Source organism: Parambassis ranga, chromosome 10 (genome assembly GCF_900634625.1).
Source record: "Parambassis ranga chromosome 10, fParRan2.1, whole genome shotgun sequence".
Taxonomy (NCBI): Eukaryota; Metazoa; Chordata; class Actinopteri; family Ambassidae; genus Parambassis; species Parambassis ranga.
Window position 1 is genome coordinate 22,611,834 of NC_041031.1, and position 12,636 is coordinate 22,624,469.

General features: G+C 47.4%; 1 protein-coding gene across 2 annotated transcripts in view; it reads right to left on the bottom strand.

The window, feature by feature from the left end:
* Positions 1–12,636, bottom strand: part of afg2a (AAA ATPase AFG2A) — an 89,862-nt gene that overhangs the window by 76,021 nt on the left and 1,205 nt on the right. The window contains exons 1-10 of one of the 2 annotated variants that reach the window (XM_028416762.1): positions 12,205–12,526; positions 11,839–11,963; positions 10,650–10,807; positions 10,396–10,454; positions 9,677–10,306; positions 9,474–9,603; positions 9,093–9,149; positions 8,867–8,990; positions 7,798–7,899; positions 7,546–7,699 (exon numbers count right to left, since the gene is read on the bottom strand). In XM_028416762.1, the coding sequence (XP_028272563.1) occupies positions 7,546–7,699; positions 7,798–7,899; positions 8,867–8,990; positions 9,093–9,149; positions 9,474–9,603; positions 9,677–10,306; positions 10,396–10,454; positions 10,650–10,807; positions 11,839–11,963; positions 12,205–12,367 (1,702 nt within the window). In that variant the 5' untranslated portion in view covers positions 12,368–12,526. Of the gene's footprint in view, positions 1–7,545; positions 7,700–7,797; positions 7,900–8,866; positions 8,991–9,092; positions 9,150–9,473; positions 9,604–9,676; positions 10,307–10,395; positions 10,455–10,649; positions 10,808–11,838; positions 11,964–12,204; positions 12,527–12,636 lie in introns of those variants that run through there. The other variant, XM_028416763.1, reaches the window with a different exon arrangement.

Here is a 12,636-nt window from a genome sequence, read left to right on the forward strand (position 1 = left end):
AGAGCCCAAACTGGGTATGGAAGACAGGGAAGAAGTCATTCTACAGAGTCAGGGCTGGCCAGAGGAAAACAGAGGAGAGCCATTATTTGCATCTGTGTGTGTGTGTGTGTGTGTGTGTGTGTGTTTCCAAACAGGCATGGTCTTAATTATGTGTGTCCAAAACAGACCTTTCCCCAGATCAGGGCCTCCTTCTCAGGGGTCACATCTTGTGATGCTCTAAGATTTACTCTTCAGACGACAAACTTTAAGACAACACATCCATCCTCAGACTGCTTCACAAAATCCACCACAACACACGTGAGGAAGTGTGCAGACGTGTGTTGTCTCCACACGGACCCGAGCTCCAATGGCACCCGCAGCACCACGCAGAACACACGAGCGTTCAGAAGCGTATCTATGGTGCAAATATAATAAAACAACAGCTCCGCTGCAGGGTTCACAGCTGTCAAGTGAAACTCTGAAGTTAAGCACTTATATTTGAGTTACAAATGTGACGATAAACCGGTCCGCCATATATGTAAAGCAGCATCTCTTTGTTTATGTGGGCGGGGCTTGACGCCATGGTAGCCAAAATTGGCAATGGAAGAAGGTTTTCGCATTTTTTTAATGCCTAAACTTAACTTTAGGCTTAACTTACACTTAAGTTTTTAATCCTTAACCTAAACTACCAGTGAAAATGAAACTTAACTGAGAACCACAGACTCCACCTCTACCCCCACCAGCAGCACCACCAACCCTGCCTCCAAAGGCGGGCTTTGCCTCTCATATTAACCCACATGTCCATCATAACTATAAGTCTATGGTTTGTATCTGTGTATTGTTGAATCTGGCTCTTTGTGTGGGCTTGAAACTCCATTATTATTCACACTCTGATATCAGATACTGGATCAACAAGGCCGTTTAGGACTCATGTCTAAGTGCACAAGAATCAATCCGCTGCCTTTATAACAGCTCAGATTCTGCACTTTCAGATGTGTGGAGGTCAAAGGAACTTCAAAAAGAATGGATCCTCAGCGAGGCGTTTTTGAGAAGAAGAAGAAGTCTGTCTGCACTTCGGCAGCGTGCTCCACATTTCAGGACTGAGTGTTGCATTGTGTGGATCTGTGGTGGAGCGCGCTGCTCCCCAGCGACGCTGCCGTCGGATGAATTGTGAAATACTTTGGGCATTACGGCATTACAAAACCACAGGAACGTTTTCATTACTTGCCAGGGCTTCCGGAGCGCTCTCTGCACCTGTATTTACAATACTCAACATCTGTTCCTGGAGCTGAAACACAGCAATAATATGTGGCGCGCACACACACACACACAGACGACAAAGACAAATACACGTGCTCACACACTCTAAACATGCGGAAAATGTGTGCAGGCCTGAGCGCACACACACACACACACACACACAGCTGTCACTGGGTAAAGGTAAGTGTCTCGGGGTTAAGGAGTACAAGCAGCACATTTCCGGGTTTTATAAACAGAGGCCTCAAATAAACTTCACATGCTGATCCGACTGATATTTATGTGGCCTGTCCTCAAATTCCTCAAGTGTCTTTAAAAGGACAGACGAGTTGGGAAAAGCGCTTTATAAGGCAAGGCTGCCGCTGTAAACATCAGCTAGCATTTAGCCCTGTTTGGCCCATTTAGTCTTCCATCGCAGAATTTATGTCAAACACGTGAAACTCGGCTTCGCCGCTTCCTGCAAAACCTTCTTGGGGTAAAAACGCTCCTGAACATCGAAGCTGAGGGATTTTCACTCAGCCAAAGCACTTTTTGCACATTTTAGAGTAAATCGTTTAGTCTGAGCTGCAGAAGCGGAGGCTAAATATCGAGCCGATCTTTGCCGTCAAATAGCAGCTAACCAAGAAAGCTTTCAGCTGAAACAGAGCAGAGTTCAGTGTTTATTATTCCACATAATCAATTTTACTGGCCCCTTTTTGTTCCAGTGGGCTTCCCCTGTTTAGAGAGACGCTTGTAAACAGTGTGTCCGGATGTGGCACAAACCAAACAAGCGTGCACGTGCACACTCACACACACACACACACAATTTGCAGTGTTTAGACTGTGGAAATGAGTCATCTGCTAGCACCGGGATCAGTTGAGCGCCAACAGGACGACAGAGAGACGCCCAGAGTCTGCGAGGCTCCACAAGACCACATGATAGCTTCCAATACCACACAGAACACCTACAGGGATTCATTAAGGAGAGCTGTTCTGTGTAATCTCCTCTGCGCCGGGAACACGGGCGATGTAACGTTTAGGGAAATAAGATCAGTGGAAATCAACGCCTCTGTGGTTAAACTGGGGGAAGTCTTTGTCAGGGATCTTGACGTCGGCTGACTGTTAACAGTTTAAATCACATTGTTTGTGATCTGTACGTTGTAACACAGCCTTAAGACCGTCTGACCCTCTGCACAGCAGCAGTCTTGTTCACAGGGTCAACTTTACAATAATCACAAAAGTTTTTTACACTTTTATCACGAATGTCGATGCTTGATGCTTTCAGGTTGTAACTCCAGGACCGTCTGTGGTTCAGACCCTGGGATACAAGCTACGCTAACACAGCTTGAGTCTAATACAGATGCATTCTTGACCCACTTTATGAAGTGGACCAATGGAAATCAAAGTGATCTGAGTGATCTACACAGAACAGGTGTTTATGTCCTCAAAAATGCTACGACTCTAGCTAGCATGCTAACGTGAGTTATTTGTAATGTAGGATGGAAAGAGAGAACCATGCAGTGAACTCTTTCTCTGTATTGACTTCCAGGGATTCACACATGTGCAGCAGTCCTGCAGCTAACGAGCAGTAAAAATGTGGGACTTCTGTCGCGGCTCCATCTCTGTCAGCCTGTCCCGTAACGGCGTGCGCGCTGACACACGTCTGAATGACGGGGAGCTGCATCAGATGCAGCAGAATCGCTGTCAGGAAAACTGTTTATAAATAGAGGAGCTGGCGTCCAGGCTGTACATTTTTCTGCTGTGACTAACACGGCCCAGCAGATCATCTTAAGGTGCACATAAATCTGTCAGCTCGCACCGAGCCCTGATGAAAGCCACATTCTCTCTCTGGAGGCAGGAGAAGGAGTCTGATCAGCCTTCCTGCCCTCCATACTAACAGCACTGAGCATTCACTGCTCCTCTCTGTCATATAACATTTGACCACTAGAGGTCCTCATTTACTCCAGCTTCCCAGCAGCAACGTCAGAATTGAATTATATTCTTCTAAAAGGAGCAGCTTCTGATGTCATTATTGCACTGCCACTTTATTCAGCAGGTACATCAGTCTGTTTGGTTCCTCTGAGGCAGAAAACAACAACAAGAGATCACAATGAGAGGAAGGAAAACATCACCACAAGAGGTCACAAACTTTCAGGCAACCTGAAGAAAACCTTAATAAAAGGGCAAGGAAATAAATTAATTATGAATCAGACTCTGCACGAGGTTGGATTTAACTTTCAAATTGTTTTTGTACTTATATCTTCATCTCAAATTAAAAATGTAAAATAAAATCTTGTTTTATACTTTGCACACTTTTGTTTCTGTATCTTTGTTTATATTTTTATTTGCTGTAAATAATGTTTATACTGTGTATTTCTACAGTTGATGTATATTTTTAGTTTGCCGAGTGCCTGTACATTGCTGCTGCAATAGCAACATTTCCCAGCTTGGGATAAATAAAGTATTTCTTTTCTTTTCTATCCTAGAAGAAGAGGTGGAGCGTTAGAGGAGCTGAAGCAGGAAGCATCCACAGTGATATTTATGCAAAAATATTAAAATATAAATAAATAAATTCAATATACTATACTAATATAAATAATAAATAATAATAAAAATTAATTGAATAAAATATTCAAAATTAGTCAAATAGATTTTAGCAACAGAAACTAATATATATATATTTTCTACATCACACGGGACGGTCTAGACTGTGGGGGACTTCCTGCTTGTTGTGATGCTCTGCTCCTGTCGCCTAGCAACCTGCCTGTTTTCCTTCAAAACAGAAAAAGAATAGAATAAAACTTTATTGACAAACGGCGCACGTTCCTTACACAACGTAACTCCTCGTCCAATAACCTGCAGTGTGTATCGTCTGCTCTCGGTTCTTTTTATGACCGTCAGTGTGGCTGCACGTCGGGTCGGTCGGACGAACCTGCTGCTGCCTTCTTAATGCTCAGATGCATTCTTGTTATTTTTGCTCTCCAGCTCCAGAGATCCTTCCTTTCATTAGAGGATCACTGCGTTCGACCTGGGTTCCCCCGCTCGGCGCTCGTGATGTAAAGCACAGATTTTCTTAATAAGTTGTGCACTCAGCGGAGGCTTAGAGGGGATTTGTGGCGACCTGGATGAAACAGACTTTAATGGATGTGGTATGAGCGCGCTCTAGCATTACATTATGTTCCGAACCGGACCATCCGTGATCAACTGCAATTAAGTGCTGATTATGTAACACATCTGTCGTCAAGAAGCTCGGTGCGACTGGACAAACACAAACTTCCTTAATGACATCAAGATTTCCACACACACACACACACACACACACACACACAATTGACTTAAACAGTCTTATTCTATATGTGAGCTGGTATTGTATCAAAGACAGGAAACCTAAAGCTGAGTGTGTGTGTGTGTGTGTGTGTGTGTGTGCCTGCCTCTCTGCAGCTGTGCCATGTGGGGATCGTCTGTGTGTTGCAGTTGCTGGATTATTTTTATTTTTCAGGAAGCCGACGCTTCCCCGGCCGCTCATTGTTACCTGAGCAGCACAAGGAAACAACTGCAGCTCTGACTCAACGTGTTTTTAAACCTCTCAGAGAAAACAAAGACAAAAACACAACATGTCAACCTGTGGGTACATGTGTCTACGTTTTAAATAAAGAGCTTAATTTGGCAGCGTGTGGCGGCAGTTGGCACGGAAACCAGCTGAGTTTATTTACTCCTCTTTACAAAGATTCATGGATGCCGGTCTAATCACCTGCAAAAGTTTTATAAAGTGGCAAATTAAGACCAGTAATCTCAATCTCTCTCTCTCTCACAAACTCCAGGCATGATATAAAGTTGAAATAATTCTGGATGTGCCAGACCTCAGACTGGTCAATGTAAACACATATTTATTTATTTTACACACAAGCAGGAGCCTCCGAGGCTGAGAAATAATGGGTTAAAAAATAATGCAGTTCACCCCTGCAGCCTCTAGGGGCTGACTTCAGAAGTGAGTCAATCCTCATAGACTCCCATGTTAAAGCCATTGACAGTAAAATCTATGGACAGAGCCTCCAAGACGTCACCCGCTTGTTTCTGAAGAGGCGTTTGAGGCTCCGCGACGCTTCGACCGCCGCCATGTTGGCAGCGTCACAGTCCACCAAAACTCCAAATACAGACAAAGAGGGGGAGCACGAGCGGAGTGTAGGGGGTTGGGCAAATTGCGGAAGCAGGAAACTCGCGCTGTGATACAGTAACCGCCTGTCACTCAAAGCAGCAACGCCCGTGCGTAATTTTAAGTCCGAATTGAATTAAAACCCCTCCGTACATTTGACACTAGAAGGGAGCTGATCCTTTGAGTTAACATGGGAGTCTATGGGAAATGACTCACTTCTGGAGCCAGCCCCCAGTGGCTGCAGCCTGAACTACAAGTTCTGACACTTCTGCTTAGGCTTCAAGTCTGAGCCCAGAGGCTGCTGCTTGGTTAAAGCAGAAACATGTTCACAGCCTGGTCTCTATCTTTTTATGAAAGCTGTACAGAGGTTCATTTTCATTATCACTCGCCTCAACTTCAGATATGTAGGACACAGCTGTAACTACGTTTGTACTCTGTTTCACTGGATGAGAAGAAGTAAAGATGGCTGAAACCCGCCGCTGGTTCTCCTGCGGCCCGTGTTTGTGTAGTCATTTTGGTTTGGAGATTTTTCGGGGAAAATGAGAGCGGGGTTGGGGAGGTTGTTGTCTCCCCCGGGGGTGCAAGGAGGTTTCTCAGAAAACGCTGCCAGTCACGTCTGGCCCTCTGCGGACAGTAAATCACGCTCTTTGCCGGAGCGCTTCCGCACAGCAGCCCCGGCTCCCTCCTCAGCTGGAAAGGCAATACGCCACGTACCCCGGGCGATGGGACCACCCAGGAGGCACGCGGGGTCACACAGAAAAATAAACAGGCATGTGCTCGTGCACACACACACACACACACACACACAGACTCATATAAGAGCCTTGTCCTGGGGATGTGAGGTGGGATGGTTTGTGGCACCGGGGGTGAGGGGGCACAGGAATTTCACAACAAGTGGTGGTTTAGTGGTTTCTCTCACTGGGGTCTGAACACCACAGAAACTCCCAACTTCCTCTCTGGCAAATATGAAAGCATGGTCGACCCTCTGTGTTCAAAAGCACTGCGGGCAGGTCAGGCGCTCCAAGAAAACAGCTCCACACACGGTTAAAAACTGAATTTAGGGAGAAATAATTCACCAGGAATTGTGGGTTTGGCGGCGTGCGGCGAGCAGAGGAGAGGTCGAGGAGACGAAGGAGAAGAATCGGAGGCATAAACAACAAGCTGTCACTCATATCTGTTTGTTGGTCGGATGCCTCAGCCCGTGAGGCGAACCAGACAACTCCAATATGATTTTGGGCCGGCTGCCATGTGCAACTGCTTTTTATTTTCCAAAATAATTGTTGTTTTCAGGAAGAGGAAATCATCGCAAACACAAGTTTCACAACAACAACTCACACAACACCACAGCGGCCCTGCACCGTTCTCATGACTGAACCAGAATCCATAGCTTCACTTAAAGAGCATGAAATCCAAAATACAATCACGACCGAAGCCGTGTCACAACAATGACTCTGCTGCTGCAGAGATATGGTACAACAGATGTTGAACCTCCGCCTGCGTTTGGAGTGTGTGTTTGGGGAACTCATGTTTTAACTTTATATCTTCTGACCAATGTGGAGCCGTCACCTGAAAAAACTCAGACAAGCCACCTGGCACAAGGATTTTAGATGCACCTCTACACCAGGTGTTACGGTGTGTATGACGTCCATTTACTTTAAATCATGAGCAGATCTTATGCGTTCCTCCACTGTCAGGTCAGACTGTACGTTTTATTTTATATTATTTAAACCGTTTTTTGCCAAAATTCTTTAATGGTGACGTGAAACTTCCAATAAAAATGGTTCCTGATGAGACTCCTCATGAGTTATTGCTGAATTAAAGGAGGATTTTCAATACTGCATCATAGAAAAGAAACTTGACTTTTTTGGACCTTAAGTTTGTAAAATCCTGCCACAACCGGGTCTGGTCTGAAAAGGTATTACAGTCACTTAATTCTTTGAATTGTGTCTCCCTGTAGCCATGACTGTAGAGAGGACGTGAAAGCAGCTCAGGGTTCCGAGGGTTAAATGCTTAAATCTGTGATGTACTGATAGATGCTGATTCCTGCTACCCACCATGTGCATGCTGTCCTGCTCATGTCTGTCTGACTCCATCATTCGGTCTTTCTGTGTGTGTGTGTTCGTGTGTGTGTGTGCATGTTTGTTTGTGTGTGTGTGTGTGTGTGTGCGTTCACTTGCCTGCCTCATTGCAAACAGCAGTGAGGTCAGCTCCTACGTATCCGTGTGCTGCGTCCGCCAGCTGCACCAGCTCCTCGTCGGTGGCGCTGCACGACACAGAGCTCAGCTGCTTCTGCAAAATATCTGCGCGCTCTGCAGCACCGGGGACTCCCACCTGTCGCCGTGGAGATGACAGAAGCTTTGTTATATCACTGCACAGAGCTTTGACAAAATAAGACATGTGGAGTCACTTTTAGCCGTTTAACCCTGTACCTCCAGCTCCTTGTCGAAGCGCCCCGGCCTGCGCAGGGCAGGGTCCAGGGCTTGGGGCCGGTTTGTGGCCCCAAGGACCAAAAGCTGACCTGAGTGACCCTCCTGTAAGGACAAGACAGAGACAGAGAGCGCATTAAGCCAGTACAATGCAGCTTATATGTCCTGTCACAGAGACGACGCAGGCCGATCTGAGTAGGGGTCTCCCTATCAGCTCTGAAGCTGCAACAATGAGTCGATGGATGGATGAATATTAGCAGGACTACCGCTGCCAAACTTGTTGTTGTGCTGGCTAGCTGTGATAAAACAGTAACTTCACAGCCACCGCTCTGACGCCAGCCCCCTGACTCTGTCTGTGTGTCATGGTCTGGATTGTTTCTTCCACTTTCTGTGCTGCAGAGAGCAAGAACTGAAACTCAGTACAAGAAAGAAAGCTGAGGAGCAGGAAGTGCTTCCTCCACACTGACGCCTGTGGATCTTCTGCCTTCTCAGCCTGGCGGACATTTAGATGTGCTTTGCTGATAAAGTTATAGCAAATTGGCAACCGCATGGCCACCTTAGGTGATTTCTTTCCCAGGCTCCCACAGGGTGTGTGTGTGTGTGTGTGTGTGTGTGTGTGTGTTTTGGGGGTGGGGATCATCTTTTTTCTCATCATCAGGCATGAACACAGAGCTCAGAGGACAAACGACCCCCGAGAGACGCAGCCCACAGTGTCTGAAGGCCGTCCAGCACGCTGAGATGGTTTCTGCATGACAATCTGCATTTCAGATGAGGACGCATCCCGACGGAGCCAAGTCATGCGTCTGCTACTAGTTTCATGCTTGTAACAACCACTCTCATGCACAGTAGGCTGCTGTACTGTTGGAATAAAGTGGAGACATGTCGGCATCCTGTCCTCACAGCTTCTCTGCCCAAAGTGCTGAACTCATGACACACTCGCACTGTTTGTTAGATCTAGTACCAGCAGACTTTGGACGTATTTCCTGCTGCAGCACCGCACGCCTGGGGGTCCTGATGAAACAGTTAAATAAAGAGGGGAAGCCACCTCTGTAACCCACGATCAGATACTTACTGAACCGATCCCGTCCATCAGAGTCAGGAGAGACGCGACGACTCGTTTCTCCACCTCGTTCTGAGCTCCCTCTCTCTTCGGGCACAAAGCATCCAGCTCGTCAATAAAAATGATCGCAGGCCGTCTGCCGAACCAATTCAAATGTTTATTATCGTTCATTTGTTCAGAAAAGATTAAAACATGAGCGACATGTTTGAGAGAAGCGTGCAGGATGGTAAAGCTTTACCTCTGAGACGCCTCTGTGAAGATCTGCCTCAGTCTCGCTTCAGTTTCACCATAAAATCTGCAGACAAAGGTGTAAAAGCTTAATGCTGCAGCCTACTGACGATGGATTGAATTACTAATTGATTGTCCATGATTAATTAATCTGTGTATTCTGACATCATTGATCATTGCTGCAGCTTCAGAGCAGATCACGAGGATTTAGATGATCACTGTGTGTGTCTGTGTGCACAGAAACAGCTCAAAGACATGATCTTCACTGTTTGTGGGGAAGAACCCGTCTGTCCTGACCTCAAGACCACCTGACCTCTGACCTCATCACCCTTCATCAGACTTTACAAAACATAAATACATAAACCCAAATATTCTACAATGACGGCCGTACTTGCTCATGACCTCTGGACCGTTGATCACCGTCATGTGAGCTCCGACCTCGTTGGCGATGGCTCGTGCGATCATCGTCTTTCCTGTCCCAGGAGGACCATACAGAAGAACTCCTCTTGGAGGAGGGATCCCTGATTGAAAAGCAGCATTTGGTTAGATTTCTGTGATGCATCTGTAACAGCAGTGTTGCACCACCTGACCCACCATAGTTGGAGAAGAGCTCAGGCCGTTTCAGAGGAAGCTCTATGGTCTCTCTGATGACATCCAACTGGCTGCTGAGCCCTCCAATCATGCTGTATGTGACCTTTGACCTCTTGTCTTCGGCCTCTGTGTCCTCCTGCCCTGCTTTGCCTTTAAAACTGACTTTGGTGGAACATGTAAGACAATAGAAAGTGTCAGTACTCAAAGCACCACAAGGTGGAGCTGTGGAGCTTTTGTCTGTCTGCTCTGAGCTGCTCTCTAGACTGACAGCAGGCTCCTCTGGCCCTGCAGAGGGATTCTGGGAGTTGTAGGAAGGAGTGCAGGGTGAGGAGAGAGAGAGGGCGGGGGCCGGTCGGCGTGGGGTGCTGGCAGCAGGACCGGGCTCTCCAGGCGTGCCCGGGGCTGCGTCGTCATCATCCACAGTGAGCATGCTCAGCTGCAGGGAGAGGTCAGCTGATGTGGAGTCCAGCACAGAGTTTATGACGGAGGACTCCTCGGTGTCAGGGCCGGCGGGAGGAGCTGGTCTCTGGAGGGTGACGCCGTCCTCCCCTCTTATGGTCTCCACCAAGAGACTGCACGAGCGTCCAAAATAACTCAAGGACAGGACGTTTCCAGGGAGAATAATGTTCCCAACTAGACACACAACAAAGGGGAAAGGACAATATGATCGATAAAAACACTGCTTCTAAACTTCCAGCTGTGACGTGAAGACAAGAACTTACCCAGCGACCTCAGGAAGAAGTTTTTGAATTCATCTGTCTCCAGCGTGTCATCTTTTGACCTAAATAACACACAGCATCAAGTGAAGACTTTATTTGGTCTGCAGTTACCCGCTGCGGCCAGCAGATGGCAGCGTTGGCCTAGAAATACAGCTACAATGCAGCTGTGTATAAACAATTGTTCATACTTCTACTTTACTAATACTTGTTATGGTTTTATTAGATTAGAATGGTTTTTAAAGCCAGACGATCATCACCTGTTGTGGAGAACCACCTCCTCAGCCTGAAGCACAGGGCCTGTGATCGGGTGCAGCATCACCACGTCCCCCGACTTCACCCTCAGGTTGTGCTGAGCACTTTTCTGAAGGCCGACTTTCCCGCTCGGAAAAGAGGCAACAGGCCAACCTGAGCACACCTGGAAGACAGAAGGAGGAGAGAGAGGTGATTATCAAAGGGCAAGGAGTGGAAGAGGAGGAGGAGGAGGAGAAGGAGGAGGAGGAGGAGGAGGAGGAGGAGGAGGAGGAGGAGGAGGAGAAGAAGAAGAAGAAAGATGAGGAGGAGAAGGAGGAGAAGAAGAAAGGAGGAGGAGGAGGAGAGAGAGGTGATTATCAAAGGGCAAGGAGTGGAAGAAAGAGGAGGTGGAGGAGGAGGAGGAGGAGGAAGAGGAGGAGGAGAAGGAGGAGGAGGAGGAGGAGAAGGAGGAGGAGGAGAAGAAGAAGAAGAAAGATGAGGAGGAGAAGGAGGAGAAGAAGAAAGGAGGAGGAGGAGAAGGAGAAGGAGGAGGAGAGAGAGGTGATTATCAAAGGGCAAGGAGTGGAAGAAAGAGGAGGTGGAGGAGGAGGAGGAGGAAGAGGAGGAGGAGAAGGAGGAGGAGAAGAAGAAAGGAGGAGAAGAAGGAGGAGGAGGAGAAAGAAGGAGGAGAAGGAGGAGGAGGAGGAGGAGAAGGAGGAGAAGAAGGAGGAGGAGGAGGAAGAGGAGGAGGAGGAGGAGGAGGAGGAGGAGGAGAAGGAGGAGGAGAAGAAGAAAGGAGGAGGAGAAGGAGGAGGAGGAGAAAGAAGGAGGAGAAGGAGGAGGAGGAGGAGGAGAAGGAGGAGAAGAAGGAGGAGGAGGAGGAGAAAGGAGGAGGAGAAGGAGGAGGAGGAGGAGGAGAAGGAGGAGAAAGAAGGAGGAGGAGAAGGAGGAGAAGGAGGAGGAGGAGGAGAAGAAGAAAGGAGGAGGAGAAGGAGGAGGAGGAGGAGAAAGGAGGAGGAGAAGGAGGAGGAGGAGGAGGAGAAGGAGGAGAAAGAAGGAGGAGGAGAAGGAGGAGAAGGAGGAGGAGGAGGAGAAGAAGAAAGGAGGAGGAGAAGGAGGAGGAGGAGGAGAAGAAGAAAGGAGGAGGAGGAGGAGGAGAAGAAAAAGAAGAAGAGAAGGAGGAGAAGAAAAAGAAGAAGAGGAGGAGGAGAATACCTCCTGTCGTCCGGTGGGACTCGTCAGCAGAGCTGGTCTCCCGATGCAAACACTCGCTGACTTCAGTGAATTGAGACTCAGCTGGGCTAAAGTTGATCTGCAGCTTTTGGGTGTTTTGTCATCAGCTGAGACAGAATTATAACAAATAGAGATCCAGGAAAAGTAACAGACACAAATCAACAGAGTGACAAAGATCTTGTGAATGCTGTCACTGTCCAGGCTGGGTCAGACCAGCACCTCAGCATCCTTCAGCCCGTCATGGTTCCGTGCTGCAGACAGCTTTACGTGCTGAGCCCGTTTACAGACAAACACGCACCAGTGTGGTAAAGTGTGTCAAAGGTCCGGGTTCCGGCTCCACGCTCTTACCTTTGTCAATGAACTCGATGACAGTGAACGAGTTACAGTTGGAGCTCCTGCAGCTTCCTCCGCCGGACGCCTGCAGAGCCGCGGAGTCCTCGAACCCCTCCTTCAGCGACCCGTCCGCTTCACCCGCTCTTTTAGTTTTGTTTTTATTTTTCTTTGAAGACATTTTAATGGTAAAAATCCCCACGTGAAAGTGCAAACATGTGTAAACATGAAGCAGAGCAATACACTTCCTGGTTCACGGCATAGCCCCGCCCACATTTACCGTAAATCGTCTCGACTGAAGAAAGTGGGTCAAAACTTTATTGACAAATAATCAATCCGCTAAAATACGACTTTAAATATTTAACTCAATGACTTTCATTATTTGTATGAATATATGTGTATATTTCTAAACGTTATTTTAGAAAACGTCTTCACTTCCTGGCTGAAATG